Source organism: Parasteatoda tepidariorum, chromosome 6 (assembly GCF_043381705.1).
Source record: "Parasteatoda tepidariorum isolate YZ-2023 chromosome 6, CAS_Ptep_4.0, whole genome shotgun sequence".
Classification (NCBI taxonomy): Eukaryota; Metazoa; Arthropoda; class Arachnida; order Araneae; family Theridiidae; genus Parasteatoda; species Parasteatoda tepidariorum.
The window spans coordinates 10,041,391-10,068,001 of NC_092209.1; the positions used below are offsets into that span (position 1 = coordinate 10,041,391).

The 26,611-nt window shown below is 32.1% G+C and overlaps 2 protein-coding genes across 2 annotated transcripts in view; both read right to left on the reverse strand.

The window, feature by feature from the left end:
• Positions 1 to 355: 355 nt before the first annotated feature.
• LOC107454203 (uncharacterized) lies at positions 356 to 8,489 on the reverse strand. The gene is made up of 3 exons (XM_016071312.3): positions 7,996 to 8,489; positions 5,131 to 5,269; positions 356 to 2,421 (listed from the first exon to the last, which is right to left on the reverse strand). The coding sequence occupies exons 2-3, from the start codon at positions 5,261 to 5,263 to the stop codon at positions 917 to 919; spliced, it is 1,638 nt and encodes a 545-aa protein (XP_015926798.1). The 5' UTR covers positions 5,264 to 5,269; positions 7,996 to 8,489; the 3' UTR covers positions 356 to 916.
• Positions 8,490 to 11,431: 2,942 nt separating this feature from the next.
• The window catches only part of LOC122271277 (putative inorganic phosphate cotransporter), a gene marked incomplete in the record, with an annotated part of 32,147 nt that continues 16,967 nt past the window's right edge, over positions 11,432 to 26,611 (reverse strand). The window contains 4 exon segments of the mRNA XM_071181633.1: positions 11,432 to 11,662; positions 14,942 to 15,027; positions 18,252 to 18,407; positions 20,260 to 20,389. Coding sequence (XP_071037734.1) covers positions 11,501 to 11,662; positions 14,942 to 15,027; positions 18,252 to 18,407; positions 20,260 to 20,389 — 534 coding nt within the window.

The following is a 26,611-nucleotide window of genomic DNA, read 5'->3' on the forward strand; positions in this document are numbered from 1 at the left end:
AACAAAAAGAATGCTTGAAAAATTTAATAAAAAATTCAAACTTATAGATTAATATGAGTGCATAAATGTTTAAAATTGATATACTTTATTATCATAAAAAATAAATTAAGTATAATCAAATGACAGCGGGGAAGAATCTCTTGGTTTTTTAATTTCGTATTTCATTCCCCAACAAAAATTTAAACTTTATAAACTTACCTGATAAAGAATTGAATATAAAGTTATTTTTCAAAAATTTCAAGCGCAAATTAAAAAAAAATTTAATTCATTTTATAATACTTCATGGTTGAGGTAAAAATGTTAATAAACATAAGAAATATTATCTTTTTGGTGTAATGAACATTGAAAAAATAGCTTCTTTTTAGAACATTTTATTACAGAAAGGTACAGAGGAATAGTGAAAGTACGTAAAGTGCTACATACAATATTCATAGCTGACAAACCTAAACCTTATTTTTTTGTACTCTTTATAGTAATTAAAAGTGGCAATACTTTTTATGAACACCGGCAATTTTAAAAGCTCTGAATTAAACTTCAATTTTATTCTTGATTCACAATTGATAAGATTTTTTTTTTCGTTTTTTAAAAATTTCATAATATTTTACAAAGTCAATATTTGGAGTCAATACATATAACAGGAATCAAATGCACAAAATTGAAATACTGGCATACCTTACACACATTTTATGAAAATATATCATCACAAAAACCATTCCCACTTACAAATACTGCTAAACAGAGCACATTAATCCTATTCACATTTTCGTCAATACATAAATATTTTTTATACTATTCTCTATATAATCTTTTGTGTGTGTCTCAGAATTAAGTTGTACCTAATCGATATTTTCATATAACTGCATAGGAATGACAGCTATGAGATATATTTATTTATATATATATAAAAAGACATGATTCATACCATAGGTGGTTCTGTATAATTATACTTATGCATATTTGAAACGAAAGAATTACCAATTTTAATGTTCGAATTACAGCTGGATCGCTCGGTAGATTCACATTTTATGCCCTCCAAGCTGCCCTGAATTAAGGAATTCATACCGGAAATGCTCGAAATATCCTTGATTTCCTCTAAATCCTCTGCAGTGAATAAAGGCTGATCATCAGTCCAAGACAAACTAGAAAATATATCATCAGGATCACTTTTTGTCAGTGAAGTACTAACTTTAGTAGGGGAAGTAAACACATCCATTTCTGGAGTTAAAGAGGAACTTAAAATATTCTCGCTATCCGTGACAAGATATTCCCACCCTTTATCCAGAAGGCTCTCAAAATCGTAACCTTTCATATCATAAGGCTCTTCCGAATGGTTCTCGAGAATACTAGGGAAATTGATTTCTGGAATGTCATCGCCACTGCTAGAGCTACAGCCAACATCGACAGCCTCATCCGATAAACTACAAGAACTATTGCTATCAAAGGAGGAAGCATCGAGTTGCGCTGCATTATACGACGTAGACTGGCCATTGGACTGTGTTTTACGGTTTCCATTCTCATATGGAAATACAGACTTAGATTTGTTCAAATACTTTTGGTCCTCTGAAGCCCTCGCTGTTTGCACCCTCGCAGCACCACGATTCACTATAGCCTTGACCTTGCTCGCATAGCTGTGGAGCGATGTATTGTCCATGCGAGCTTTGTTCAACTTTTTCGAAGGATCTTCTCCGTAAGAACTGAGATGAGGAAAGTTCTTGCCAGCAGCAACTTTAGCGGCATTCGACCGTTGCCTCGCTCGTTTCAGACTTCTCTTGTTCTTGCCTTCCTTATCCTTGCTTCGCTTCCCGTCCGATTTAGGCTGCAGGTGCTTCCGACGAAAATGAGCTTGGAGGTTTCCTTTCTGAGAAAAACACAGCTGACACTCATCGCATTGGAAAGGCTTCTTATTTTCGTGCACCTGCTGTATATGCAGCATCAGTACTGAACGCCTAGTGTATCCTCTGTTGCAAATATCACAGATAAAAGGTTTTTCACCTGTGTGACAGTTCATGTGGCGTTGTAAAGAGCTTTTTATATTGAAGGATTTATGGCATAGTTCACATTCGAATGGCCTTTCATTATTGTGGTGGCGCAGGTGAGCTTTTAAATGCTCTTGCTGGGAGAAATCTTTGTCGCAAATGTTGCATTTGTACAATTTTTTGCTTGCGTGAAATTTTAAATGCTGATTGTAATTGCCTTTCTGGGAGAAGCGCTTATGACAAATCTGACATTGATATTGATGTTTCGAATGAGTCAACATGTGTCCTTGTAAATGATGTTTTTTGGAAAACACTTTTCCACAAAGTGTGCAGACTAGAGTTTTTTCATGCAACCTCAGATGTTTTCTATAAAATATGTGGTTTTTGAATGCTTTTTTACATAACATGCACACTGTGATCATTTCTTGATTGTAAGGATCGCCATCTAGAAATTAAAAAAAATATTCTTTTTATATTTAATTTCAAAATTGCAATTTAATCAATGAAATTTAAGATCACATTCAAAATAAATTTTCTGAAATTGTAACTACTTTAGAGCATTATAGCATTTAAATACATAATGTAAATGAAAAACATAACACACATTGTGTCAGTTTACAAATTAGGAAATTAACTATTGAGAAAATTTTTTCTATATATAGTGCTTTTCCCTACATTTTAAGGGTTGACATATATTTTTGTTCTTGATTTCCTTGTATAGAAAAACATCTACAGAATTAACCCAGACAATTTTTGTTTAAAAATCTTTTCCCTGTATATAACTATGAATAGTCATAAACAGTTATAGTCACGTAGTGAAAAAATGTGAATATAATACAGAAAATGAAACATATCACAAACCATATATTATTACTGTAGCATACTAGACAGTGTTTGTTATTTGTGATTTAAACGATGGCTTAAATTACAATCTTTTTTTTTAAAGAGAAAAAATTGTCAAAATAAGTTAAGTATCTACGCAGTCTGTTTTTATCGATTTTAAAATTTATAAAATGCAATGCCTATATTAAAGAGGATATTCAAAAGTATTCCTATGCATTAGCAGTAAAACNCACTTTTTGAAGTCAAAAACCCAACCCTGTTAAAGAGGATATTCAAAAGTATTCCTATGCATCATTAGCAGTAAAACATATCATTACTTTACTATTTTATATATACATGAATGAAGGCAACTTGAAATTTTCAGTTCTTTTTATTGTTCTATTATTTTCAAATATTTTTGAATTGAAGAATATATTACCTTTATTTTTCAGACTATCCTTAAAATTTGTATTACTTATATTGAGAAAATAAATATGATTAGTTCATGAATTAAATTGAATACAGCTAATTACACCATGCAACTTAATGTTTTTAGATGTTTTCATCATTCTATTACTTTCAAATATTTCTCAAATTCAAATATAGTATCTTAAATCTTTCAAGGCTTACTTAAAATTCATATGAATTAATTTGAGAACAAAAATATTAGCCCATTAGTTAAATTGATACAAACGTCAAATTGAATACAGTTAATGACATTAAATAATGATGAAGTATGAGGTTTTTCATACATATTACAAACAAAAAGGAACTCTACACATTAATATAACATTTTAATATTAAATTTTTATTTGCATGTTAAGTTGAAAAGCAAAGTAATATTTTATTCATAATTCTCAGTTACTCTTTTTTTATTAGAGTAGCATTTAATAAAAAAAGTGGATATTTATAAATTGTTTATTAATGCTAATTTAGTGGTGAAATTTCTTTCCACAGACATACTTTTAATTTAAACGCAACCTATTACTTAGCATTTTGTTTTAAATAAACAAAATCCTTTTTACCCTCAACTGATGCTGGATCTTTTTCTATCCAAAATAAAGTATAATATTGTATAATTTTAAATAATTTCTAAATTCCAAATTTCCTTAAAAAAAAATTAGGAATTTAATTAATGTTTACTATATAATACACCCATCAATAAGTCATGGTAAACATGCACTTTACTCTCGTTTCTACCAACACAAAATAAACTTTTAGCTTTTACTTTTCCATACCCATTGCAGCCCTGCTGGTAACACAATTGGTTCTTATAGTGTTTAAGTTTAAAAACATACTTCGTGAATTAAATTATAGTACTAATAAAGTATCAAACACTAACGAATGTTTACATTATTAAACATTAGTTAAAAGCAAGGATTAATTTTCCATTAATGGAAAAAACTACTTAAAAAAAATAGACTCCTAAACAAGTNCATACTTCGTGAATTAAATTATAGTACTAATAAAGTATCAAATACTAACGAATGTTTACATTATTAAACATTAGTTAAAAGCAAGGATTAATTTTCCATAATTGGAAAAAACTACTTTAAAAAAAAATAGACTCCTAAACAAGTGGAAGAAACTTCTTTTAAACAAATTAATACAATCTGTTAAACAGTTGATAACTACAATCTACTTTAAATAATAGTATTAATTTCCATGCTATTTAACAATTTATTTTTAAATATACCAAATTGAAATAAGTAAGAATTGAGAAGAAAAATAAAATTAATAAATTTCTTAAGAAATTAAAACTGAATTTTTTTTTTAATATTTTACATAAGTTAGCATTCATACCTTTATTTTAATAAAGTTTATCTAATCAAATAATCACATTCAAATTTTATTAAAATACTATCAAATTAGCATACTAACTCATATACCGTAAAAAATTAATAAAAAATATGATATAATATAGTTAAAAATTCTGCATACTACCCAAATATGAAAACAGCTAATTTATTTATAAGGAGTTAATGTGAAAATCCTTGAACCTTCTGACAAATTATAAAACAGTTGCATTACTCAATTTTTATTTCGTTTGGACAAGATTTTTCTTTTTCTTTGAAAAGTTTATAAGGAAAAATATTTTAATTTAAAAATATTAATAATTCTATGATAAGATAGACACAGAATTAAGGCCAAACTTTTAACATCCTGAAACACCAGAGAAGATAGAAAAAATATTGGTCAAAAAAATCTTTGTCAGACAAAACATGACATCAGAAATTTTTTTACAATAATCATAACACATCAATTAATACACATTCTACATACATTTTTAAATAAGAGAAAAACAATGCATAATATAAAACAAAGCACTTACTGCTCTTCTTTTTTAAATGCTTTTTACTAACACTAGGTGCTTTCATAGCTGCAGTATGATCATTATCAATAGCTCTTGATATACGTTCATCTACTGATTTATTTTCAACATATGCGTTATGTTCAAGAAACATTTTATTCTGAAAAAGAATGACTGTGTTTAACTACTTATAACAAAAATAATCACAATGCAAAGATTCCTGTATTAAAAAATTTTTTTTTCTTAATACAGCCCATATTATTTAGTAAATTAAGTTATATATATTAATATGTAAAAAAAATGATTTAAAATCACTGTAACCCTGATTTTATTACTTTTTTTAAAAATTTATTATTCATATGAGGATTTGAAGCATATAATTAAAAAACCTCATAAAAATACAAGTTACTGATATTGTCTTTTTAAAGTTTAATTTATCACCACACCAAATATATTTCATTTGCTCTAAAAACATTTTAACAACCTCATCCAACTTACAATATAAGAGATTCTATAAAGAAAAATAATGCTTAATTAAAAAAACAATTTCGTGCAGACTTTTTTGCTTTGGTGCAAAATAAATAATTTATATGCAGTCAATTTGACATAAAAATCTGCTTACAACTATTGGTTTCTAGGTAGAATGTGCAAACACAGTAAAGGCCCTATAAATGACAAATACGCACTTAAAGGCTATTAAATATATTTTAATTTCAAAAATTAATAGAAGCTAAGAATTTTCAAAAATAGATTAACAATATGCATAGCATAAGGGAGGGGGGGGCACGCTTTGATTATAAATGATGGCTTATTTTAAGTTTTATACATAGTTATATATAAATATGCATACATATAAAAAATAAACATGCATAAATACATAACACTTACAATAAACAAAGTTTTTTTAAAATTAAAAAGTGTGCCTCCCCATATGTTACACCTAAGAAATTAACAATATTACATTTGACATACACTAAAAAAGTATGCAGTAGCAAGTTGTTTGATAAAAAAACTTTTAAATGTCCTCTATCTACAGAGATGCCAACTGCTCCGGACACGCCAAAATAATTAAAAAAACGGTAACTAATTACAAAGTAAATTTTGCAAATATTTGACTATTTTTGCTTGCTTTTAAAAAGTATAGCATGACATAAGTACTATAAAGTGGTGAATTATATAAGCCTACAAATTATTTAGAAATGGTGGATAAAAATTTACTGAATTGAATTTATTAAATCAAGAATCACAATTGATTAATTATCACTTTAAAATATATATTTGCTGTCCACAGCAAATTGGCATCTCTGTATCTATATAAACAAGTTTGTGCAGGAATATATAGCACAACTGAGAGTTCTTAAGATAATAGTTCACTCATCATGAGCAGATTTACTTATCTGAATTGACATATTACATTAAAGCTAAAAATTACGCACATAATATAAATACTTCTATACCTCATTCAAATACAATACACCCTTCTCTGTATTTTTTCCTTATTATAATGACATTAACGTGGTATTTTGTAGGTTTTGTAGCTAAAAATGGTCCTTAATTTACATGGTTATAGATAGTCTGAGTTTAAATAAAATTGTTTCAATCGTTAAACTCATATAGAGTGTATATTTAATATATATTCTAAGAAAATGACATGCTAGTTAATAGGTTCTTGAAAGTATATTCAGAATTTATATACAATAAGAAGGAGAGGAAAAGATAATATTCATTACAAAGTATATGAACAAAGTACAAAGTAAGTGAACAAAGTATATGAAGTACTTCCATAATGAATATATAGTTAAAATAATCTTACAGTGTACAAAATGGTTCAATAATATAAAACTATTTAATTTAATATCTAGTGAAAATTAGTCCCTACGTTGCAATGTAATAAGCTGAGAAACTTCATATATAATTTTAAAGATTTAATATTAAAAAAAAAAAAAGAAGAAATGATTAGTAATCATCTGAATAAATTAAAAAGATCAAAGCGCAACTTCAGATTAGAATCATACTATAAATTCAATATTAACTATCAACATGTTAAGAAATAACTTTTTTTTGAATAACAGGCATAATCTAATACAAGTAATAATACTTACAGAAAACAATATGGACATCAAATAATATAACAGTGATTTATAAATTAATAAAAAAAATTTGTTGTTTTATATAATACTAGAATAACACAGACTTCATTAACATGCTTTAACATGATACTCAATGATTTACTTGCTATTGAAATAAACAGAATTTTTTTTAAATATTATTTAAATTAATATTTTTTTCATTAATATAATATTAAAAAAAATATTGTAAATCTAATATTTGGAATTAAATAAAAATAGCAATTATACTTGGATTATGAACAAAAAGTTACAAAAACAAGTCTTGGCATGATAAGCAAGGATAACATCAGAATCTAATTAAATAATAAAAAATAAATAAAATTATTTTATAAAAACACTAAAAAAATGTAAATAAATAAATAAAAACGATTAATTTTTTATTTACAAACAAAAGGTGGAGAGCAAGGTATTGAAAAAATCCCGCCTTATCAGCTGTCTAAATATGGATCTTGGCGACATTTTTTGGCGCCAAATCGAAAAGTCAAACAAAGCGGTGTACGGCTATATTTCAGTTTGTCAACAGATAATTAAACTTTGCAGTTACAAGCATGAATCTGTTATTATTGGTGCAATATGTAGCAAAACAATCTTTATGAAGTTATTGCACATAATAACAAGACGCACTTTCATAATACAAACACTACATAAAGTTTAGGGTCTGCAGCCGTCAAAGCCCAGACATACCGCCTCCTCACAGTCAACAAAACATATACAAACAATAACAACAAATACAATGTCAAGTGCAAAAATTACTTACACTATTCAGAAAAATTCCGAGAGTAAACTTGATAAGAATCAGTAAAATATTACAAAGAGATCAACTACGCATTACAAAGAACAATAAGTAGCGGTTATTTCCAGATAGGCTTAGTTTGCGCGGTTTTTATATTCCAAGGAACAACACTAAAGAAGAGGAGATGCTTTATAAATCATTACACTGCACACAATTATGCCATATTTATTCACAATTATTAAAATTTTTAACTTAAAAATTTTGAAGAATAACAAAATATACAAAATTAAAGAAACGCGGTAAAACACCAATAACAACGCCTGTAGCGTGTTTAACAATAGGAAAAAAGTTATGTTGAGTTGTTTTCTGATGTTACGTGAATTTAAATGACATGATTTAAATGACATGACTGAGGAAACGTTTAAATCATGAAAATGTCCGGTATTTTGCAAATAATTAGAAGTAAATTTATAAAACAGAACGCAAACAATATGAGTGCCTTCATATTATCTGCAGCCAGAAACTAACAGGCAAAATGTTTTGCAAGTTTCGATTGATGCGGATAATTCAGCCGCACGTGCGGTGGATTAAAATTTTCCTTTTAAAGGACCATTCAAGTTGCTGCGTTGAATCGATTCAACTGTACGTGAATACGTTTCGCACCTGCGATTGCAGTTTGAATTACATGTTGTTTTTTAAACATTCGCATGCACGTAAAAGATAAATAGATGGAATGAGACTGTGATTCACGCGTGCGTGAGCAATTCATTTTAAGAACCACTTATACTTCTTGTGAGTTCCTGTCCTGATTGAGCCTGAACTTGTCATTCAGATTCTTGTTCACATATAAATACGCATACACGTTTTAGAACATGCAGTGAGGATGGCCCATGGGTTGGTATTACGGGATCAAGCCAGGGCCGCCTCGAAAGAAGTCTTTCGAGGCGGCCCTGATCAAGCTCCATTTTAATATTGGGGTTCCATTTAATGGATGATTCTTAGGGCCTGCTATTCGCATATGCAAATACACATAAATGGGATTCACGCAAGTTAGAGCAGTTAGTTTTCCATGCAGTTTCTAATCATTCACACTTTCGTCTAGGACAGTGTTTTCCAAACTTATGACTTTTGTGTACCCTTTCTAAATTTTTCGTAACACTGTGTACCACTAATAAAAAAACGAATGTATTTTTTATGTAAAAAAATTACACAAAAGTTAAAGATCACAACTGTTGACACCACTAATTATTAACCGTTAACTCAGCAAAAAATAGCCAATAGAAAAATACGTAATCGTAAATTTTCATGGCAAGATCAGTTTTTAAATAAAATTTTTTGAAATTTTCATTTGTTGCAAGATATTTCGCATAAGAACGCGTACCCCCCCTAAACTGTTTCCGTACCCCAGGGGGTACACGTACCACACTTTGGGAAACACTGGTCTAAGGACAATCGGATGAAATGTAAATGGCCATTCAGGGATCACCAGATTGCTGTCTGTTGTTTGCTCACGTCATTGATAGTGTACCCCCAACCCAACAAACCATGCAATTTTTTAAATAGATTTTTACATTATACGTATTTATATATAAGTTTTATTATATTTTATAACCGTCGCTGAATAGTCAACCCAATGTTTTGGGTTTACGACTACTAATGTTCAATTCCGCATATTTGTAATTTTGAGCCCAATCCTGAAGACAAGGGAACTCCTGTATCAAATATTGTGAGAAATTTACCGTCGTGAAAGACTTTTTGGTAGAACTAAGCCACATTTGCACTATATGGTGAGGAAAACCACGAGTACCTGCCACGGTTAGCCTGGCAGCAAGAGGACTCTAACCCATGATCCGTCTACCACTAAGGAGACTTTACGTCAGAACTGTGGTCGGCGTGACCCGGGTGCGGAATTCGTATCGACCAGCCATCACTGGGATTTGAGCCCAGTTTACCTTATAGGAAGACGAAAGCTCTATCCCGGGAGCTACCATGGCTTTATGTATAAGTAGTTACAAAAATTTGCAATAAAGTAGGATACTTTGACTTATTGCATAGTTGAGGCTTTTTATTTTATATCCATTATATATTTAAAGTCCACTCTTTAGGATAAATAAGCTTTAACTGATATAGATCTAACTATAGTTTGGATATATCCATCTTTAGTTTCAAGCTCACATATTTCATTTTTAACCTCTGTAAAAAGTTTGACACTCTCCTCCAATGTCTGGGAGGCCCATAGCCCAGTACGCAGTACTCTAATGTAACGCAAATAAAGTACCTACCAAGAAATTAGACGTTAGATTAGTAAAAGATATAAAAAGGAACGTTAAAAATGCATTAAATCAAATGATCCTAATACCAAAACACACATTTTTAAAAAACCCAGAAGACTTGATATTCAAAATTTATCAACCTTTTTCTTAATAACGATATCCCTATCCTCAACAAAGCCACATTTCTAGGTCTTACTATTAATAAAGATTTAAACTGGAATGGCCATAACGTCCAAAACCATTAGAAAAGCCTCTGAGACTTACAATAAATTAAAATGCTTACTGGGTCTCAACTCAAAAATGTCTCGTAAAATCAAATGCTACATTTACATGACTTGCATAATATTAATAATCCTATAAGACTGTGGACTACTACATTACAAGGCCATAAACACTGATTTTAAATTAAAAACTTTAACTGAAACACTTATGATCTTAAATATTCAATTTTATAAAAAAAGCTCTCAAATATACTACAGCTAATTAAAACATAATCTTTGATGCTGATATGGTCAAAGAATATACAAAAACTAGACCCATAGCTCACTTTTTCACTAGTGATACAATTCTCTCAAATAAATTTTACTCTAATTAAGGGATATTTACAAAAAAGGCCTGCCTCAGTGCCAATATGGCTTTACTATTTTATCACTACATGTGCATGGCGCTATAATCGATTCTAANACCTTGTTTGTCTTTCTTTATCTATTGTAACTAAATAGTGTTTTCTCAAGGTCATAGGGGCCCCATGATCCTAATGTGCCCAGGGCCTCAAATAGTTTAAAGACGGCCCTGATTGCGGTTGATTATAATCATGATATCCTAATAATTACTGGCGTTACAGTCGCAACTCTTTGGCCCTGCTATCGCTGTACAGTAATCAATTTTATTCTTGCATCTACTTTATGATTTCGTAATCCAATCTTTTCTCTTAATTCCTTTTTTTTTAAACTCATGATTAAAATTACAAGGCTAAGTATGACATGATGGAGAGGTAAAAGATCCCCACGGGGCCTCTAGACTTCGAACAACCAAATGACTATGAGGGTATGCAGTTATCAAGTCCAGAGCCAGAGTTGAAGGATGTTTTACATGATTCTCTCAGGGGGACTAATTTTGTGTGTGGTGAGATTATATTTCTCCTATAAATAATCAATCAAAATCCTCATTATATAATTTATTTACATTATAAAAAACATTAAAACAGCACTTCATTATAGTTTGTGTATTTATGTACTTCTCGAGATTCAGAGGCTTCACGTCTTGCTTTCGTTTGTATCGTTTGGATCAGTCTCGTTTTCTGGCCCCGCTCCCCATGGTTGTATGGTGGCTTGGCTAAATATATCGAAAACAACTCCTCCTGAGATAAGTATAGCAGCAGTGGTTATGAAGACATTTCGCCAGTTCTCCAAAGTATGCTAAGATGAGAGTTATAAGTCCAAATAAATTTCAAATTTCCCAGCATAATATGTTTTAAAAGGCAACAACTAAATCACATTTAACACTTCTTAATTCAACTTCTTTAAAAGGATAAAAAAAATGTAGGTGAAAACTGGACATTACCAAGTTTTCAGAGCAGCTGGGAGCATTAAATTGCTTTAGTTTTTGTTTGAATAATAAACTAGGTCATCTGTTCTAAAAATAAGTATTATTCAATGAAAAAGCAGACAAGCTAGATTTAGGAGGGAAAATTATTTTTTTGGAAGTGTTTTAGTACCTGGTTTTATACAACTGGGTCCGCTAAATCAGGTATATATTAGAGATGAATTCGGGTTCACTTTTGGAGGTCCATGCCCGAAGATTTTTAATCCGAGCTCACCAGAGGCCATAGAAATACTTACAGCCCGTGTCCGAGATATACGTCGGATAATTTCTTCTCTCCTTAGTATGAGGATAACTGATCTTTAAAAATATACATTAGCGAAAAAAATTTACATAATTATTATTATGCAAAATGTATGTAATATTAAATAAAAAAGGGAAATAAATGTTCTACGTTTTTGCTAAAACGTTCTTTTACAGGCAAGAACTATGATATACTTGGAGGGTCCACCCATGCTCGCCAATCCCCAAAGGGTGCTCACTTCACATCATTCACGATAGACTAAATATTCCTTTTTACTACCAGACTAAATGTAATCTCTCTCTATGACATTTGAAACCATAAGTTCACCACACTTACTACTTAATTTTTTTTTACTTAATAACTGAACCAAGCGTTTGTTTATAAGTAATATAAAAGATTATCAAAATTTTAATCATGAGTCTGAGCCCGCCCAAGAACTTCCTTCAATAAAAGAGCCTGAGCCCGCATATGGCCCGGGCTACGCCTATCTCATCTCTAGTACATATGCCTTAAAATTTAAGAAAAAAAACTTGTTTTCCTAGCTGAAATATCTGTTTATAGCATTACATTAACACAATGATTTTTCTGCGATGAGAAATACATAGTCCAGTTACATTAATGTGACCTCCACCTACTTTCGACGTCAACGTGAAATAACTAATCATAGAAGGCAGGTGGCAGCCCATTACAGTGGAGTGCATATAAAGGACATCCTAGGGCATCGGAAAGCATTTCATGGAAAACTGCTGTAAATGCCGATAAATCCCAAATTCTAATTATACAAAAAAGAATACTGAAAATACTACCCCAATGCGAACCAAAACTGTTCAACATCCAAATTCCAATAGTCAAAAAAGCAAACTACTTCCGTCTCATTATAAATAGCACACTCACCTGGAATGATCATATTAAAAATATAACAGATAAAGCAAATGCAGCAACTACTATAATTCAACCACTCATCTATAATCAGAATCTCTTATTAAAACTCAGAAAATTATTATATACTTCAATGATCCGACCAATACTAACATATGCCTCACTGCCTGGACAACTATACCAGAACATCTAATGAAAAAACTCAATCAATGTCAAAACAAAGAAAAATCACCCGTGGCATATGGTTCATCAGAAACACTAATATCCACAAAGATCTCAAGATTCCGTCTTTATCAGAATACATATACAAACTAAACGTAGATTTCTACTACAAGGCAACAAAATGTAACGCAGTCACCCTCACGTTCGGGCGAATAGACGTGCAACTGACCGTCCAGATGAACCACGGGGCTAGCAAGAGTAAACCTAATTGACTCTCTTCCTGCACGTCTCGCAGCGGTCCGCTCTGTCAAAGGTGGTTATTCTGGCTTTTGACAGGTGGTTACATTAATGTGACTAGACTGTGTGTATAGAGGTTTTAAAATCAAAGAACTAAAGGGTAATTTTGAGTTACACATGCTTGTAGTTTTGAGTAAATTAAGCTCTGTTTCTTATATGCTTCTCATTATGCTTCTTAGCATTGATTCAGGCTTTATGAGTTTATATTATACTGTCAGGGCAATAGAAAAAATAAGGTAAGTGTTGCACGATAGATTTCAAGAAAAGGGGCTTGATAACTATATTTTCTTTTTAACTCAATGCCGTGAACGCTGAAATAGAATTTCAAATAAAATGGCAAATATAGCTGAGGTACAGTAAGGCAACTTCCTAAGATTTTGCTATGACCAAGACTGTAGTTTATAGCCATTTGTACTACCCGATTTTGTGCATCTAACAATGTCCTGGCTTTTTCGACAAAGTCACTAAAGCCGAAAAGAAGACTTTAGACTTGGTTCAAAAGCTGTTCCAAAAATATAGCATAATAGCTAAAAGAGGTGTTATCAGTTGTTAAGCAATTGAAAACTACAGAGTAAAATTTATAGAGAAAAAAAAAATCAAAACATTTCGAATTAAATCTTCAGTTACAAGGATCTGTTGAACGGATCTTAGTAATCTCGCTTCAAATCTCTACAAGCTATAATTTTTGTGTAATTCAATAATATATTTATAATCAGGATTTTTTAAAAATTCTCTCGAGTGAATACTAAGTGTCTCCACTCTTCCCCTACTTAGGGAGTGGTAGAAAGAAGGCGATAAGCTTCAGTTTAAGATGCAATACGGTAAAGTCATATGTCTTTGCAATTTTTAAAGGAGCAGACAATTATCAATGCATGTATATAAACCTATACGTTCTTTATAAACTTGTGCATTCGGAAAAAAAAACAAAATAAACTAACAATGTTATTTTGAAAAAAAAAAAAAAAGACCTGTAGCTTTCGGAACAAAACTAATTTCAGATTTAAAATCCCCCCACCTGAATAAGGTAAGATCAAGTATTTGGGAAAATACAAGAAAAATTTGTTCCTGAGTGTTGTTAAATGAATAACCCCCAAAAATAGTAGCAGAAAGATGTACCTTATTACATAAGAACTTCGTTTGCTTCAAAGAATATATAAATATGAAAAGTCTACACGTTTCGAGCCCTCATAAATGGTCCCTCTTGTTCAGGGCTAGCTAAGACGTGAATGGAGAAAAGAGATTTTCAACAGAAAACGTCAACGAAAGTAATGGAAAATAATTAAAAGTGAAGATACAAAACAAGAAAAAAATAACGCGGTAGCTGAGAATGAAACAGAAACGTTTTCTGTTTCTTTGGTTTGCCTCATTCAATGTCTGGCGAGTCTTAAGAATGAGTGACTATTTTTGAGCGCTCGAAACATGTTGACTGAAGTAATGAAGTTTATATAATATCAACTGTATAGCACATTTAGTTGTTTGGAAGAAGAGAAGGAGTATAAAATAGAATAATCACCCCAGTTTTTGTAATCCATCCAGCGAATGCGGGGGCCAAGAATCCAGCTGAGTTTGCGAATGTACCGGTAAGAGCCATTATGATACCTTAGAAAAGGTAATAGAAACGAAATATGAGACTTAATAGGTTGGAATAGTTTGAAGCATCTTTCACTCGCTTCGAGGATACATTTCTCAATAATAATAATAATAATAATGAAGAGATAATTGAAATTTAATTGTAGATAAGAAATAATTTTATAAATGTTCCTGGTCTAAGCGTTCGATCTTTTTAGGGCTGCCAACTACTACTCTTTTTGCAAAATATTTTAACGAATAGTAGACAATCAGAAACGAAAGCTTTCAGAATTCAGGTTAATTTTCCCAACATTTTATCCCTTTCACGAAGATGAGACACTGGTGTCCCTTTCATATATTTCTCATGATACTTTAATTAAAAATAAAAATATATTTTAGTATCCTTTAATTATAAAATACTGTCCAATAGTTATTAAAAAATATGTTTTATCGGTATATATATATATATATATATACTGATGGAACTAATTCGCATTTGCGTTACATGGAAAAGAAAACCTCCAACCGACAGCTTGACTGTAAGGGGACTTTAACCCATGATCCGTCTACCACTGAGGATAATTTTACGTCAGCACTGTGGTCGGTGCAAGACGAACGCGGAGTTCGTATCGACCAGCCATCACTGGGATTCGAATTCAGCTCACCTCAATGGAAGGCGAACGTTGGATCCCCTTAGCCATCACGGCTCCAGAATTAGTTTTGTACTAAAATAGAAAAAAAAAAAAAAATTTGAAAAATGTTTTTTCCCCCCCCATTCATATTAACTCTTTGCCTTCCAACGTCACTCTATTCGTCATCAATAGCCATCACTCTAAAATTAAGAACATTAATATCTTAATAATAAGCAACTTCATTATTTTAAGAATTTTAAAAATATATAAAAATACTGTATTATCTAACTTCAATAATTTAGTGTCTATGTTATTCAAGCAGCATTTTAAAGTACTCGGAGGGCAAAGGGTTAGAAATTCACCAATAATTGATTTTTAAACAAAAAAAAAATATTATTTCTCTTAGATTTTAAATAACTGCAAATAAGTGCAAAGTTGAAAAATAATCATTTGGAGGAAAGCAATCAGTCCATACTTGCCAAAGAACACACATCTATCCTTATTTCATATATAACCATAAGTTATTAAAATTCTAAATACTATATTTTCTACTTATTTTGCATTAAATTAATACAAAAAAAGGGGAAAAAAGTATGAGAAACGTGATTAATGAAAATTCTGCGTCAAAAGTTTAAAAGACTCGCCATGAAAGAACTTGTTTATTACTTTACTAAAATTACATACATTTTCTAGCCTGTGTGCTCAATTTTAGGCTTACAAATCTTTTCCAAATAGAAGGACAAGCCGGGATAGTCTGGTAGGTAGGGCACTGGGCCCATGTCCAAGAGATCGTCGGTTTGATTCCCGCCGAACCGAAGACTCCTCGTGTAGTAAAATGGTGGCTGATGCACGTTAAATCTGTCGAGTCTCGATGTCCTCCATGTTCCCATAACAAATCATACCTCTGGGAGTACTGATCCAGGAATTCTCTTGTATTCTGTATTGGGTTCTAAATTACAAGGCTACGGAGTTGAACATTGGTAGTCGTAAACTCGAAATTGGGTCGCCTGTTCAACGACGGTTGTAAAATAAAGTAGAAGGACAGATAGAAAAATTCTGAGAAGGTTACAGTGGGATTCAAGCCCGCCACATCCACGCTTCGCGCAGAGTTTGGCGGGCGATATCGCTCACCCAGGGAGGCCCCCTTGAAAGAACTGGAAGAATGTGATTCCCTATATGAGCGTTTGAACCATTTGCATGTAGTGGAGTGGAAAATAACTTTAAATCAAATTTACCTAGTGAAGAATCATAGATTGAAACATAAAATTTGCTACCACTGGAAATTTTTTTTTCACAAAGCGTAAAAAGTTGAAAACCTGCATAATTAATATAATTAACTGATTCTTTTACATGTGACGATCAAAATACTAAATTTAATTTAAATATCAAATTATTAAAAGGAAATATATAAATGTTACTACCATTTTAAACAAAAATATAAAATACTACATAGAATCCGTAGAAGTTTCTGCTGTGCATAATATCGTTCAAATTTGCACAAAACCTTAAAATAGTGCTAAGTCGAGTCCCATCGCAGCAATTAAATTAAATAATTTTATTATACTGAAATTACAGATCGAAGTGAACGGAAGTGAACGGAAGCGTGGTTCAATTTAACACTTTATTAAGATTGTTGCGTATTATGACTCAAGGTACTGATATCGTGGTTAAACCACATTAAATACCGATATCATGGTTGCACGACATCAAGTACAGATATTATGGATATCAACGCAAACCTTTCAAGAAAACATTAACATTTTGAGAGAAGTAGTTTTGGAGCATTTCTAACAGTACATATAATTCTTTCTCTTATCTTTAATGAAAATATTGTAAACGATTACACTTTCCGGTCTCATTGCTAACACTAATAAAATATTTTTGAGATACTACGACTTCAGACTAGGGATGTCAGTTACTTCGCGTTTAACAAAAGAAAGTGGAGGAGAATAAGAAGCTAAAACTTGCAGACACTAGCATAGTTTAACCATCAATTATTAGACTGACCAATGCACAGAGATTGATCAAAAAAACTTCTATTCTACAAAATACCACGATACACTTGGTAGGGAGTAGGGTTCATGTTCAAAAGGTCGCGAGTTCGATCCCAGCCAGCCGAAGACTCCCTGTGTACAAAATGGAAGACTGCTGTAAGTTAAATCTGCCAGGGTCACAAACTCCCTTAACAAATCAATACCTGTAGGGCTTTGATTCAGATCAAAATTACGATCAGAGGATGTGTGAAAGGTGCGTGAATGTGTTTCCCTATAAAACGGGCAGTGACGCATGTCTGTGGCTGAAAGTCGTATTCTTAGCCGTAGAAAAACAAGAAACGCACTCTCTGCCTTAGAAGTTTAATTCCCTTAATCCTCACGCCGCTCGCAGATAAGTTCTACAGTCTTGCTGATATTGGCAAGTAGCATTAGTAACAAAAACAACAACACTTCGACTCTAACTTCGTGTGAACCATTTTTCTTTCAGCAATAAATGTTTCGAAAGATTTTGAATGGTAAAAGTGTTGGCCCAATTTTGAAGATCCGGTTTGAAGGTTTAAGAATATTGCAGGTGTTATGTTCTAGTTAAGAACATTGGTATTTTGAAGGCTGTTTCAAAAGTACTTACCGGCGTATTTAGGTGCCATGTCCATGTTGGTTATGAGGTAACCAGAGTACTTGAAGGTGCTGAACGCGTTTGCAAGAGTGAACAGAGCAATGATGGCTGCTGGCCTGCAACCTACAGCTGGAATCAACAGCAAACATGCAGCAGGAACAAAGAAAGCTGTCAAAAAAGTCAAATATTTCGGTTCAAAATATTTTCCCCAAGTAGTCAACTCGAATTAGTCCAACACCTCCTAGAAAGAACAGGCCTCAGCACGGGTTACCATAAATATCCCTTAGTAGTCCAAACGTAATGACATATTTTGTATTTTCAACCACTGCGCAGCTTAGTACCCCTAACGTAATGACATCTTTCTTATTTTTCGTCTACTGCGCAGTTAACTTCATCACATCGGACTACTAAATTGATCCGTGCTGAGGCCTTTCTACTTCTAGGAGGTGTTGATTAGTCCCGCAGTGGACTGATCGTTAAAACACGGTTCCCATTAGAACACCGAAGTCAAGCATCACTGACTGCGGTTAGTGTGCGAGTGGGTGACCACTTGGATCAGTCTACGAAGGGACCGAGGGTGTGCCGTATTGGTCTTCGTTAAACTGTTATACAGTAAAGCGCTTGACTTCGAGCGCCGATCGTCGGGCTACAGAAGCGAGGGTGCCATCCCCTCTGCAGAGGACGAAAATTGTGACGGCATGTCTTCGGATCATTCTCAGGCCATTGTGCAGCTCTAGTGCGGCATAAAAAAACAACAACAACTCGAATTATGAAGGACTGGTACCAACTCATCATTTTCAACGTCGTTAAACGACTCGTTTTCCTTCCAATGTCTGATGCAATGGATATGTGCTTATAAAATTGCTTTAGTTTTAGTACTTGCCAAACAAAAAAATTAAAATCTAATTTTCATGTCCACAATTATTTTTATTAATATTTAACATCGTTCTTGATTTGTGGGCCCTATCGAAATTTCGAGCACTTTCCGAACAATCTAGAGCAAGAAAATCTCTATTGGATCCCGGTGTCAAATTACAATTCACTTTTTAATTATTTTCTGACAAGCAGAATGACAGCTACAGCAGATTTCTGACAGCTATTTTCTGACAGCTACAAGCAGAATTATCGCCAAAGAGAGTTTGTCGTCTATTATAATTCCGGCCACTTTTGACTCACTTGAGTGTTCAAAACAGAGCTCTGTCTTGTGGAGCTCTGTGATGAATAACAATTCTAGCTTCAATCTGTTTCTGGCAGCCATTAAACATAATTTATTATGATTTTATTGCTAAAAAGGAATTTATCACCAATCATAATTCCGTTAACTTTTCGATTAGGTAAGAGGATCAAATTTCCTTGGAGCTCTATGTGCTAATTTATAGTTTCAATTCTTTCTAGTCCGCTACATGCGGAATTTATAGTCATTCGAACAGTTTGCGACTAGCTAAAGTGCACAAATTGCAAGTGGAGCTCTTTGCCTGATGTCAATGCAAATTATTATCGTCTCTTAAAACAAGCAAATTTTCCTTCCGTTTTATCACCAATTGACATTTTCAGCTTTCCAGCTTTTATGATATTTTAATTCTGAAGTAAAAGCTAAGACTAAGAAATCGATACCAATTTTTAATTTTTTCCAGCTTTGCACGTTCCAAGGATTTTTTTCTTCCTCCTCAAAACATGATAAAATGAAATGGTTTTACTAAGGCAGGCCACACACTGAGCAAGCAAGCCATAAGAAAGAGGCATACAGGTAGCGAATTCCTATACTTTTGCATTAGGACGCGCAGAGGTGATGTGTGCATGGTAATGCAAAAGTATGGTTGTTGTTGTTGTTGTTAATTTACGTCACACTAGAGCTGCACAATGGGCTATTGGCGACGGCAAAAGTATGGAAATCTGCTTTTCGTATGCCTTTTACTTTTCGCTCGTTCTCTCAGTGTGTGGACTGCCTGACAGTTTTTCCTCTTTTGTGTACACTGAGGGAGATTTTTTTGTGCGTGACGGTAAGTCAATAATATCTTACCAATCGACGACATAATTTTTCTTATAGTTGTTATATGGAATTGCTTCTTTCTCAACAAGTCTGCAATAATACTGGCAAGAGTGGCTACTAGAGCTCCAACTATGAATGGCAGTGATGATATTAGCCCATTCTGTAGAAAGAAAAGATTTTACGAACGAGTTAATCGAGCATTAAAAAAAACAATGTTTTATATGAGTGTAAATCTGAAATTTGTTTTGTGAGAAGTAGCAAAATTAAAGATTTTTAGATCTTTTAATTCGCAAAAAAGGCAATCAATTTATTCCAACTTTCTTTTGTTATCGTTATTATTTTTAGGGTTATAATTTGTTACAGGAAAAAGAAAATACAAAAATTACGATAAGTTCCACTGCCTATTTTTAGGCAATGAATATCGGCTCATCAGAGTAAAAATGTGTTACAATTTTCAAGTTAAGTCGCGTAACAGTAAACAAAATACAGTTAAGTATTGTAAAGTATACTGCAAAATGTAACTAAATTGATTTTATTTAATTTATGATTGATTGAAACTCTTCAAATGAAGATAAAACAAAGGAAAATTATAGACATATGAAGAAAGGGGGGGGGGGAATAATAATTAAAAAAAATAACAAACAACTGATTAAAAAAAAAAAAGAGATGAATTTTTTTTTAAAAAAAAAAACCGGAGAAAAAAGATACCATCTTTTCATCAGCCCACACGATTATATCCGCAAAAGAGTGCTTACTAATATAATTGATGATTATATATATATATATACTCTCTGCCTTAANTATATATATATATATATATATATATATATATATATATATATATATATATATATATATATATATATATATATATATATATATATATATATATATATATATATATATATATATATATATATATATATATATATAAATATTTTGCATATTTTTATTACTACAAAACTGCAATGGAATCAAGAAAATCTAGTTCAATTTTTTTGGAAGTGTTTTTTACGAAGCACTTAAAAGTCACATATTTAAATTTTTCTTTCAGCCTTTGAGGATAAGAAAAATTGGGAACCAAATTTTATCTAAGAAGAGCCATAACTATTGTAGTTATCGTGTACAGTGCGCAAAAAAGAACAAATGAGCGGATTAATATACTAATACAGAGATGCCAACTGCTCCGGACAAGCCAAAGTAATTCAAAAGACGGTAAATAACTACAAAGTAAATTTAGCAAATATTTGACTGTTTTTGCTTGTTTTTTAAAAGGTAAAGCAGGTCTTCAGTACTACAAATTGGTGAATTATATAAACCTAGGAATTATTTAGAAATAGTGGTGGATAAAAATCAACTAAATTGANGGAACCAAATTTTATCTAAGAAGAGCCATAACTATTGTAGTTATCGTGTACAGTGCGTAAAAAAGAACATTCTGAATAAATTTCGATCAAATGAGCGGATTAATATATACTAATTAATAGTCAATCTTAAAGGTTCGAGGGGTTTCTTGAATTATGCTTATTAGTTTCACATACACATTCCTCTTCTCTCCGAATTGGAGCTTCTATCATAGCTCTCCATTTAACTCTATCCATGGCCAGATGTTTCGCCTCCCTCCATGTTTATCAAACTAATGTCAATTAGCTTTGAATGAGGGGTAAATATTTTCTAGTGGTAGTATTTTAATGTATTATTCTTGGTTCAGTGGGCCGGGATAGCCTGATTGGCAGGGTGCTGGACTCACGTTTATGATAACGGAAGTTCGAATCCAGCCGGCCGAAGACATCCAGTGTTATAACTGGTAACTGGCGTACGTCAACTTTTTCGGGTCACTAAGTCCTCCATGTTTCCATAGAAAATCAATGCCACTGGGGGTTTTGAGTTGGAGATGAATTCAGGTCAAAATTATTATCTGAGGACGAATGAACGGATGTATGAATGGGTCCGCTCCATAAACGGATATGATGTATGGGTGTGACGAAGTCGAATTAATGGCTTTAGATGCCCCCTCTGCCTTAGCCCTTTTGCGCCGACTGTCACAAATACGTGCCAGCATAAAGCCGTATAAATCAGGGTGAAAAGATAAAACTGATAACCAAAGTAGTTCTTTAGCAGTATATTTGTGGGCGGAGTTATAAGTGTTTGATTTATTTAATTCACCATTACTTTAGTTCAAAATAATATTATTTAGTTATACTTTGAACTAACATCAATAATATATATGATTAAACTAACAATAATTAGAGTAAAAGCAAAGTAAGTGTGTCAAATTAGCAACACCTACATTTAAGTTACCGTTTTTTATTTATTTACATCCTGATTCTGATTTTGTACGAATGCTTTTATGAATCCCCCGTACCCAAGGGGTTAATAACCGACTACAATAACAACAACATTCTTGGTTCAGTAATTTAATCTATGGGATTTTTACTCACCACTACTAAGTAATTCGAATGCTTATATAAAATGGCACATCATTACAGTTACGCTATGGAATTAAGCTACCATTATACTCGTTCCCAAACCTCTTAAAGATCCAGTTATGCTCTATAATCACAGATCTATTTGCTTATTACCAACACTTAGTAAAATATTTGAAACCTCCATTTAAAACAGATTTAAATCCCACCCACACATGCTACCCGATAAACAATATGGTTTTGGATGGGGGCTCGACAACAACAACGAATTCTAGAGTTCATTGGACAGAAGCTTAGAAATAAACAAATTTTGGCCTTCCTGATGTTAGATGTTACTTAAGTCTTTGACCGAGGCTGGCATGGTGGTCTTATCAATAAATTAAAAAACTTAAATATTCCAACTGACTTAATTTTTCTCATAAACTACTTAAAAAACAGATATTTTAAAAGTAAAATAAACGATATTCTCTCATCCAATAGAATAATAAGAGTTATTCCAGGGTAGTATTCTCCGCCTAATATTATAAATAATTTACACTTACGATTTTCTTATCGATGGCGATGATTATAACAGCCTTACTGCTTAGTTTGCAACAGGGGTGGGTTACTGTCAAATCTAGATCTGTTACAAACGCCATTCATAAACTATAGACAAAAATACATGATTTTGAAATCTGGTGTTCTAACTGTTCGAAATTAATGCCCAAACCTTTTCATTTATTTCCACTGGCAGAGAACTTGGCATAAAGGGGAAAAAAGACATGGACCAATCCTATAAATACTTATGCATCCCTCGTCTGATGCAATTACAGTAACGTAAATGCTAAAAAACTTAATGTCTTCCTAAATAAATTACAAAGAAAAATTTGGGGATTCCCATATTTTATTCGAAACAAAGATATACACACAGATTTTAAATTAAAGATCCTCTCTGAAACTTTAACATGTTGAATGCCATGAGGGGGGGGGGGTCACCGATGACCGGTACTGAGTTTATTCGTCATTCATTAATTTCCTCTTATTTAAGGCTCCTATACTATCAGAGCTGACCTATCAAGCAATATTGGAGCAATCAAGTGCGGAAGTTAATGTTATGTTAGTATTAGTTATGTTATTACAGAGATGCCAACTGCTCTGGACACTCCAAAATAATTTAAAAAAGGGTAAATAACTACAAAGTAAATTTTGCAAATAGTTGACAATATTTGCTTGCATTTTAAAGTGTAACGCATGTAATAAGTACTATAAAGTGGTGAATTTTATAAGCCTACGCATTGTTTAAAAATAGTGGTGGATTAAAATCTACTAAATCGAACTTATTAAACCAAGAATTACAATTAATAAACTACCACTTGAAAATATTTATTCGCTGTGCCTATGTTAACTCCTACAATAAATGATAATTCGGCCTGTCTTATTCACGGGCTCTACTCTTATCGTATAACATTACCAGCTTAATTTCCAGCTAGTAATTCATGTCATTAAAAAATGAATGAAACGCTACATGTTACGTATATAAGAAATTTAAAAATTATATATAAAATTTTTTTTCCCAAAGAGTGGTAGTTTAATTTTATCAAAAATATTTCAAATGAAGTTATAACTTTCTTGATAAAACTCGCAAATAAGGAAACCTAATGCAGATGAAAGCGAGCATAATTTGCTCAATGGTTTCAGTTTAGCACGCTGATTGCCACGAGTGTCACCAGTGACCGGCGAAGCCAAGATTATTAGAAACAGAGTAAATTTTTAATTTTTTGGAAACATTATTATCGTTACTAAAATGGTTTGAAGAAATGAATGCGATACACACAAAAATAGTTTTATTTATGTACACAGAGATGCCAACTTGGTCGGGAGAGCGAATATATATTTTAAAGTGGTAATTTATTAATTGTGATTCTCGGTTTAATAAATTCAATTTAGTAGATTTTTGGACACGGCTCTTTCTAAACAATTCGTAGGCTTACATAATTCACCACTTTTTTTCTGATATGTCATGCTAAACCTTTTAAAAAACTAACGAAATCTGTCTAATAAATGCCAATTTAGTTAGTAGTTATTTACCGTTTGGCCAGACGGGCAAGCGATGTAAAATTAGCGTGGCATTCAACTTGTAAATAACACTTAGCACAAAATTCTATAAAAAAGCACAAAAATGCTGAGCCGCAAACTGCGACAATATTTTTAAAGCAGAAATGTTAATTGCAGATTATAATATCAGATCTTAGATTAGATCAGATATAAATCAATTTATCCTTAACCTTTTTTGGTACTTATAAATTTAAATTATAACACTTCATCGATTGGAGTTGCAGTTATTGATCTAACAGTTCTTAATTCTTATATTTTATTGGTGATGCGATTCAGCCAATGCAGCAAATAGTTCAAAATTATGAAAATTACTTCATGACTTCTCAAATCAAGATGAAAAGGTAAAAGGCTCCTTCGGGGCCTAAAGGCTTTGAGCAATAATATGACTGTGACTACAATTATCCTTTGTTGAGCCTTTTAAAAAGTTTGCAAAATTAACCGAAATTGCGCAAATGTTAGTTTTAGCTCGTTACCGTTGTTTTAAAATATATAGTGTCGAATTCAGAGCAGTTGGCATTTTTACTTTCTTATTGCTTTCAATTCACTTATAACTGCAGGGATGCTAACTTTCTCCGCTTTGCAACAAATAACTTTCTAGTGGTGACGAAATATAAGTTATTTTCAGTTCAATAATTTTTATTTTAGTAAATTTTGTCACATTACACAACAAAAAATCGAAGTATCATATAAAACGCAACTTTATTTCATTTAATTCGTGGTTTCTCTTCTAGAGATTTGGCGTAACTATCCTTATTCTTCGAGTTTTACAATTTAAATCGCTGCCAATTTATTAAAGAAGTGGAGGAGTTTGCGGAGGAGAAGTGGAGGAGTTTGCAAGGAAAATTTCTGAGAAACCTCCAAATAAATTATCGTATTTCATTAATATATCGTATTTTATTAATATATCGTATTTTATATATTTGAAAGTGATTTTTTATTAAAAAAAATCATTGTTCTCTTAATTTTTCAAAATTTATTTTAAAAAAATAATTGGGGTCCCCAGGCTATGGCTTAGTTTTGCTTAATGGGTAAATCAGCTGTGGGTGTGTGTATGAATAGGTCCAGCTTATAAGCAAGTGTGACGCATAGGTGTGACGTATAGGTGAAGTCGAATTAATGGATATAGATGGCTCCACTGGAAAACAAGAACAAAAGCAATCCTTCCACCTTAATGACCTTAACACGTTGAGCGCCGCGTCAGCCATCGGTGGCTGACACTGGACTTTCCCTTTAGGTCGCGCCAACCACCGGTGGCAGACACTGAAATTACATTTAGGCTGCGTCAACCACCGGTGGCTGACACTGACCTTTCACATAGGCCGCGAAAAACAGCTGGCTGATAGCGTATAACATAATATAGAACTATAAAATTTACCCTCTTTTATGGAATTGCAGAAAATTTATTCAATATTTACTTGTAATTCTTGGTTTAATAAATTCAATTTACCAGGTTTTTATCCACCACTACTTTTAAACAATTCGTAGGCTTATACAATTCACCACTTTTTTTCAGATATGTCATGCTAAGCCTCTCTAATAATTGCAAATTTAGTTTGTAGTTAATTACAGTTTGGCCTGACGGGCAAACCATGTAAAATAAGCGTGGCGTTAAACGACAGTAGAATCTATTGCATACCTGCCATTATCATTTTCCCCAGTGGTATTAAAATGGAATTAAAACTTCAATTTTAAGCAAACAAATACGTTGTATTTGAGAAAACTTAAGTTAACAACCATGATAGTAACGCTTATTAATATATGTGATTAATTTTTGTAAGAATAGTGGTGATCAAAATCATCTAAAAATTAAGTTTATAAAAGAAAAAATAGTATATACTTACTACCACTTTAAATATGAAAAT

Coding starts and splice junctions, on each gene's coding strand:
- LOC107454203 (XM_016071312.3), bottom strand. CDS start 5,263: ATGTTTCTTGAACATAACGCATATGTTGAAAATAAATCAGTAGATGAA. Junction 2,422..5,130: donor GCATTTAAAAAAGAAGAGCA/GTAAGTGCTTTG, acceptor TTTAATTTCTAG/ATGGCGATCCTTACAATCAA.